At 38.4% G+C, this 8,369-nt stretch overlaps 1 protein-coding gene across 1 annotated transcript; it reads right to left on the reverse strand.

Moving 5' to 3' along the window:
- Positions 1-202: 202 nt before the first annotated feature.
- prdm13.S (PR domain containing 13 S homeolog) lies at positions 203-8,034 on the reverse strand. The gene is made up of 4 exons (XM_018265418.2): positions 7,832-8,034; positions 5,784-5,915; positions 5,428-5,548; positions 203-2,539 (listed from the first exon to the last, which is right to left on the reverse strand). Exons 1-4 carry the CDS (start codon positions 7,970-7,972, stop codon positions 1,068-1,070), a joined length of 1,866 nt encoding a protein of 621 aa, XP_018120907.1. The 5' UTR covers positions 7,973-8,034; the 3' UTR covers positions 203-1,067.
- Between the last annotated feature and the right edge of the window lie 335 nt (positions 8,035-8,369).

The following is an 8,369-nucleotide window of genomic DNA, read 5'->3' on the forward strand; positions in this document are numbered from 1 at the left end:
AACTGTATTCACTCTATACCATGAGTCGTTAAGAAAAAAAAATCTACAAGACACTGAAAATATAAAACAGCTTTTTTGTTAACACATAGACACATGGCCGTGGTTTGGCATCACCCATTCCAAATCTGTGCACTACTCCCTAACAGTGTTTACAATACTTGACTCTGAGGCCAAGTATGTATGTGATACATACATATGTGATACATGTATGTGATACATACATCACATGGTATGTGATTGCTCTGTGTCCTTCTTTTATACATTATAAAAAAAAGACTTCCATGACCGTCAGCAAAGGCCGTTAGAGCAAAATAGCAAATGCAATCAATTAAAATTGCCTGCTTGTGCTATTTTGCCACTAATCTATTGCCTTCATAAGGCGAAAAAATTTTGTAAATGCCCCACAGTAGAGGTTTTGGATTTTTTGAGGTCCTTTTAGCTTCATATAATAGTCCCCTGTTATTGTTCTATAACACAACTGAACAATCACAACCCCATCCCCTACTTTGGGCCCTCTCCGTTTTGAACCTTTGCTATATTCTGTTTTTGCAGCTAAAATAGGTTATGCATTATCCCCAACTGTTTAGTAGATGTCAGGTCTTCAGGTTGGCACCTAATCCTACATGGAGAAAATGATAAAGATCTGCTTTAGCCATTTTTAAACTTTATTTCATGTTGCAATTTGGTTTAAAGAGAACTCCCAAACTGGATGATTAACCCCCTCATGACAACGGGTGGTTGTGTCAGAACAGCTCCAAAAGCATGGGCATCCAGTTGCACTGTTGGGTAATGCACAAATCGGATTACACTGGGTTTGCGTTCCCCACTTATAAAAAGTGCTACTTTTATCACACACCCCCATAATATCACTCACACACACTTCATATACAAGTCTTTGACTTGCCAGTCTTCAGAATAATGTCCAACTGGTAATCATCTGTCCCACAACTGGGTTGCTTTTAGAATCACATAAATAGATAGGCCCTAACAAATATTGTATAATAGATCTGTATATATTTATATAGAACTGGATTTTCTGATAAAACTCTGTGCCTGTATAGTGCCGGTTAGGGTTCCTTGCTGCTTCCAGTTTCCTGGTCACTTTGTTCGTCGGTGAAACACACGTCCACTTCGCTGTCATTGTCCTCACTTCTGGGATCTGCCTGGGAATATGGGGGCTCAGCGTGCTCCTGTTCCTTGCTGCTAATGGTCTTGCCAGGGTGCCTTGATTTCACATGCCTCTCCAGATCTCTCCGTCGCACCAGTACTTTCCCACAGTGCTCACAGCGGTAGGGAGTGTTGCCCTCTGCATGCAAACGAATGTGCTTGTTGAGATTGCTTGGGTCCCCAAATGGCCTCAGGCAGACTTTACATTTAAGAGGCTTGTAGCCAGTATGAGTCCTCATGTGAATTTTCAAGCCATATTTCCTAGAGTATAACTTGCCACAGTAAAGGCAAAGGTGCCCTTTCTTGGGTTTGCCATTACCAGGTGCTGCCCCTCCTGCAAGACCCTCTATCCTGCCCACTCTGCCCTTCTCGCTTGCTATCTCAGAAAGCTGATGGCTGTGCATGGCAAGCTCACGGTCTATGCTGGAGGCAATGGAGCCCAGCCCTGGGTTGATAGCTGGCCCAGCATTTAAATAAGATACTGACTCAGGGTACTTAATAAGGTTGCTGAAATGAAATTTAAAAGGATAGTATGGAGTGCTGTAAAGAAGTTCTCCATTGTACACAGTGAACGGCATGACTGGGATATTACATTCTGATGAGTATGACTTAATGCCTTCAAATGGAGGAATGGAGAACCTCTCAAAGTGAAGTCCTGCTGAAGGCATATGATTGTAGCGGCTGGCATGCACCCCTCTTTCTACGTGTTTGAAGGCTGATGTTTCCTCCAAATGGGATAGGACTGGGAAACTCCTTAGCCCAGTGGCACAGGACAAGATGCTAGAGGAGCCTCCACTTGACACACATTTGGGTTGGTGGCTGCTGATCAGAACTTCATTCCCTGTGCGGCTAGGCTTGATGCCCCCCAAAAGTTTGCTGAATCCCATACTGGTGGCCTTTGAGTCCTCTCTGACTGAATCAGTATTGGGTAATTTGGATAGTCCAGCTGGTTTAAAAGCAGACCTGATTCCTGGATAAAATGTCATGCCATTCCCTCCACAGGCAATAAACTGGCTGTGGTTTCTTGTAGATCCCACACTCATATCCAAGGCTCTGTCCTGTTGTCCTTTGCCCAAAGCTTTCTTGATCACCCCGAGCTTGTTGAGTACAGGAGATAAAGACGCCTCCCTTTTAACAGCGTCCCTGTTTAACCCGTTGGCCAGATGGGGGTTGGTCCTGAGAGGGGGAGCCGGATTGGACACTCCTTCCGAGATTTTGGGGGAGGCAGAAAAGGATTCAGAGCTTCTGAGCTGGTCGTTATGCTGGAACCCCCTGCTGCTGTTTAGGGTGCAGTGAAAATGAACGTGGGCTTTTAGGGTGTTGGGGAATTTAAATGTTCTCCAGCAATACCAACAGATGTAGCGCTCCTCTCCTGCAAGATAGAACAGGGTTATCATTTAGTGAGGCTGTTGTAACAAATAGTGTTAATAGTAATACTTATGTTCATACAAAAACTACTACACTATGAAATGATCAAGTTGGAATTTCAATCCTCCCCTATGTTTCCCTGCGCTGATACAATACAACAAGAACCCGATGTGCTGGTTCCCAGGCAGCAAGCGCTTTAGACGCAACGACTTGTTCTAGGGTAGCCCCCAGGCAGCTGCTTTAGAGCGATCACAGGAGGAGAGCAGCGCTCAGTGCACTGGGATCTGGCCCATCTGTTGACATTAGGAAAATAGGTAACGTATGTCAGGCAATTTAAGGACTCTGTTCAACAAAAGACCCATCTAATGATGATGTACTTCTCCTAACAATGCAGGACATCAGCTTTACAAGTCTTCCATTGCCATTCCGTTTGCTAAAGCCAGCGCTAACCTGACCCACCCTGGTGATCACTTTCACAAGACAGTTTTTATCACAATAAACAACCACAATCGCAACAACAAAAATAGGGTGTATTATCATGCACAAATATTATTATTAGCTGATCCAGAAATCATGGGACCTCAAAAAATGGTCCAGCGCAAACTGTCTGAATTTACAAATCGTTATAAGAGGAGCCCCAGTGCAGAGATTTAGTGAAAATGATGTGCCTAATTGTATCCGGGTGTTAAATTACGAATATAATACTTTAATCCGGTTATTTTGCATGTCATTCTGATTATCCGTTTAAATTCTATGTGATTTATTAAAATAACTAATTCTTTCTTCCTAATATGGAAGTTTCTGAATTGCCTATTCCAGCAGCGAATAACAAAAAATATAGAAACAATGCTTTTTAAACTAAAGTTTATTTTGGTTAGGTATGTATAGAGAATTATCGTTTTCCCTACTGTGGTTTTCGTCATTTTATGTTTTCGTGTTTTTTGTTTTGTTTTTTACTATTGTTGCTGTGATTAATTTGGGCGTAGGAGAAACGATGCACTTGGTATGTTTCAGCAGTCTGACTTCCCAGTATTCGTATTTTCCTGCATCGTTCAAGTTAAAACGAATAAGGGAAAATTAGTTAAAGGACTCTGCTAGAAATACCGACTGATATTCTTCTTTCAAGTGAAAGATAAATAAGTACTACAAAAAGTGATTATAAACTGCACTTTCACTTCAAAATCGAGCGTGGATAGATAGAATGCAAAAAAAGAGAATAAAAAAACACTGAAAACCAGGAGCTTCTAATGCAGAGAAGACATCATTGATATGCAAATTTGGTTTGTTTGTCTCTTTGCTTCTCTTTGGCAGCGTCTCACCAATCTATATGTATGTATGTATGTGTGTGTGTGTGTATTATATAGATAGATAGATAGATAGATAGATAGATAGATAGATAGATTAGATAGACCAACTTCTGACCACTCTTCCTACTTCTAATTGAGGGCAAGTGAATAAAAATAGTAGAGGCGAAAAGGTACAAATCTTTACATCAAAGGTAACAATATCATATATATTATATCATATTATAGTATAACTGAATATAAGAAATTCGAAACAGTTAAACGCACAGGATCTGTAACCATTTCACACTGCCCAACGTCATATGGTAGTATACAGCTTTCTTTCTTTCTTTCTTTCTTTCTTTCTTTCTTTCTCTTTCTTTCTTTCTTTCTTTCTTTCTTTCTTTCTCTCTTCTTTTTTTTTCTTTCTTTCTGTTTTTCTTTCTTTCTTTCTCTCTCTTCTCTATCTTTCTTTCTGTCTTTCTCTCTCTCTCTTCTACATTTCTTTCTTTCTTCTTTTATTTTATTTCTTTCTGTTTTTCTTTCTTTCGCTCTTCTCAATCTTTCTTTCTTTCTCTCTCTCTTCTCCATCGTTCTCTTTCTTTCTTTCTTTCTTTCTTTCTTTCTTTCTCTCTTCTTTTTTTTTTCTTTCTTTCTGTTTTTCTTTCTTTCTCTCTCTTCTCTATCGTTCTTTCTGTCTTTCTCTCTCTCTCTTCTCCATTTCTTTCTTTCTTTCTTCTTTATTTTATTTCTTTCTGTTTTTCTTTCTTTCGCTCTTCTCCATCTTTCTTTCTTTCTCTCTTCTCCATCGTTTTCTTTCTTTCTTTCTTTCTTTCTTTCTTTCTTTCTTTCTTTCTTTCTCTCTCTTCTCTATCTTTCTTTCTCTCTCTCTCTCTCTTCTCCATTTCTTTTTTTCTTCTTTTATTTTATTTCTTTCTGTTTTTCTTTCTTTCGCTCTTCTCCATCTTTCTTTCCTTCTCTCTCTCTTCTCCATCGTTCTCTTTCTTTCTTTCTTTCTTTCTTTCTTTCTTTCTTTCTTTCTTTCTTTCTTTCTTTCTTTCTTTCTTTCTTTCTTTCTCTCTCTCTCTCTCTTTCTTTCTTTCTTTCTTTCTTTCTCTCTCTCTTTCTTTCTTTTTCTTTGTTTTTTTATCTCTCTCTCTTCTCCATCTTTCTTTCTTTCGGTCTTCATCTCCTTCTTTCTTTCACCCGCTCTCTTCTTTATCATCTTTGTATCATCTTTGTATCATCTATCTATTAATCTATCTATCTATCATCTATCTATCATCTATTTGTCCATCTATCTATCTTGCATCTATTTATCTATAAATATATATATATATATATATATATATATATATATATATATATATATATATATATATATATATATATATATATATATATATATGTCTATTAATCTATCTGTCTATCATCATTTATCTAATCTATCTAATCTGTCTGCCCAGTTATCTAGTTCTCTTTTCATCATCCGTGAATCATTTCTTCTGTCTTTTCTTTACACCGATGGATTTACCTGCTATAGTAAATGCTATACAGTTTGCCTAGAAGAAGTAAGATGGTAGGTGGTCTGACCATTGGTGGTACATACCTTTTTCATCATGTGTCGGAGTGGCTGTAGTAGAGATGTCAAACCAGTGCGCTAGAGAACTGGAGTACCATACAGTGAGTTCTTCCCCTGGCTGCACGTCCCTGAGAGTCCTGTAATATATCTGTGGGACACAAAATGGCAATGTAGATTCATTAGATTGTCAGATGGGCACTGGGACAAATACACAAATACAAGGATAGATAGATACAGAGAGAGATTTTGCGATAATTATAATAAAGATAGATGTTAGGTGACTGGATGGATGCATAGAGAAAAGGCACAGAATAAGAGAGGGAGAGAAGAGAGAATGAAACTGACAAACGGGTTTTCCAAATAAAGAGAGGAGAGAGTTGTACCTGGCCTCCTGGTAAATCGGATATAGCTTCTAGATTCTGTTCATGATTATTTCTGGCTGCTCGAACTAAGCCCATCCATTCTGTGGCAGGACCCCCAGACTCATCCAGCAGCTCCCCTCTCACAAAACGCACCTGAAAGCCAAAAGATCACTCAGCTGTTGTCACTCAGTGGTGATAGTTAAAAATAGAGGTGTGTGTGTGTGTGTGTGTTGTGTATGTAAAACAATCGATCAAAGCAAAATGTTTGTATTTTACCAATCATTTACGCATCCCAAAGGGACCATATAGTAAGGAGCGCATTGGCTTAAATAGTTGAATGGGCATGTAATAAAAGTCACTTTAACAATGCAGACTAATGTGAGAACCCAATGGAGCCAGATGATGAGAAATAAATTTGAGAAGTCTGGCAGAGCGTTCAAAAACAATTAAAAGACATTAAAAAATCGAAGCGGAACGTGTGACAAAAGCCATTGATTTTTTTTACAGCCCCCCTTGTGTGCCCTGCTCATTATTTACTGATAACGCTTCTGTTTTTGCCATTACTTATTCCTATAGCATGGGCACTGCACTTGGTTTCACTTTATGACTTTCGGTCTCTGAATTATTTTTAGATAACGACCGAAATAAAAACGGAATTATTTTTACAAAACGACAGAAATATAAACAGTGCATATATGCACAGAAAATAGGCTATGAATAAATATTAAGGGCATGTTCATCTTCCAAACACTTTTTCGGTTCAGCTGTTTTGAAATTGTTCACCATAAACAAATACTTTTTTCAGTTGCTTTCCATCGTTTATTTTTTACCGTTTTCCCAAAATTTAAGTTTAAAGTTTAATGTCCCTGTCTCTGGTGTTTCAGTCTGGCAGCTCAGTGGTCCAGGAGCATTTGAACTGTTACAATTTTATACAATTTAGCTGATACATTTCTCAGCAGCATCTGTGGAGTATTAGCAACTATTGTAGCAATTCTAACAGCTGCCTTTAATGAAACTCAGAGATTCTGCTCAGCAGGGACAAAGATAACAAATGTATCAACTAAATATATCAATTTAGAACAGGAAAAAGAGTCGGCGACCCCTCTGCCAGTGCTGCTTTAGAAGGTGAAAATGATACTTTACACTTGAAAAACGGTCACTTGTCTATCTAAGACCAAAACATAAAGCCTACAATGTCTATGACTATCTTTAGTACTAACTACCCTGGGAGATATAATTTATTTCTTTTAGATTTATAGTTAATGCTAGATATTATAACATAGAGAAGTATATGCAGGTAAAATGTATGTATTTGTTGGGAAAAACACAATAAATAAAGAGAAAAGTATTTAAAGAGCAATGGTCACAAATAGAAACTAAAAAAGTAAATGGAAAAAGTCTTTATTTCTGGTGAATAATTTGAAACCAATTGAACTGAAAAAAGTGTTTGAAGGTGAACAACCCCTTAAAACAGCAACACATGAAGTATATCGAAACGAAAAAAACATTAATCCATTTATAATCAGGAAGAACTAAGGCTTTAATTAATTAAGGGGCCCTGCCGGCATTCATTGCATGTTACTGTTTGAAAGATTTCGTTCTTGCAAAATAATATGTCACCATAAATGCATTAAAAATGTACAACTGGAGGATAGCGAAAATAATTTTACCAAAAATGTATTATATATACCCCTATGACGTAAGGATCACATTTAATTAGTCCAAAAAAAGTGTAAAAAAAAATAAGCTGCCTATAAAAAAGATTTGCTAGATAGATACAGAGTAAAAGTAGACTGAAAGTAATATCTATCTATCTATCTATCTATCTATCTATCTATCTATCTATCTACACACATATATATATATATATATATATATATATATATATATATATATATACACACACATATATATACATATATACACAAACACACTTTTAGGAACAAGGATGCAGAATCCGTTGAAATTCCTTCCTCTTGTACATGGTCATGTACTGTTGTAGTTAGCGATTTAAACTGCCCTTGTGCACCTTTTACTATGAACAAAAAGCTATTCCAAATGTCCAATACCTTTTTCTTGGGTCCAGGCTCCCTGCGATCCGACAAGTATTTCCCCAGTTTGAAGATGCCAATAATGGGACCAAGTCGCAGACCGGCTGGGATGCAGTTCTCGGCGCAGATAGTGACGGCCAGAGCCCTGTTGCAATGCATGCTGGCAGCAGGACCCCCAGTAGTTGGCAGTGACAGAGGCAGAGAGAGGGGAGGACAGCACTCAGACGTATCTCCGCCTGCACAGTGACGCTGCTTTGCGCTTTCTCTTGCTTTTCTATAGGCTTGGGAGGGGATGCTCTAGGGCTCCCACTTTGGTGAGAGAGTTGGGCTCCTCCAGCAGCTGCACAATCTCAGCCAAGAGGGTCACATGGAGACTTTCCCTAAGCCTCCTGCATAATCAGCTCCCATGAATGGTAACCAGACAATGGTCCAGGCGACCTTCTCATTCCTAAAAATCCAATTTGTCAAGGGCAAAGAAAAGACTCTGGTGAATCAAAGGTCTAAGGGGACCATTAATCCTCAGCATGGGGTATTGTCCCCTAGACAGTTACGATAT

The sequence above is a fragment of the Xenopus laevis genome, chromosome 5S, assembly GCF_017654675.1.
Source record: "Xenopus laevis strain J_2021 chromosome 5S, Xenopus_laevis_v10.1, whole genome shotgun sequence".
NCBI lineage: Eukaryota > Metazoa > Chordata > Amphibia > Anura > Pipidae > Xenopus > Xenopus laevis.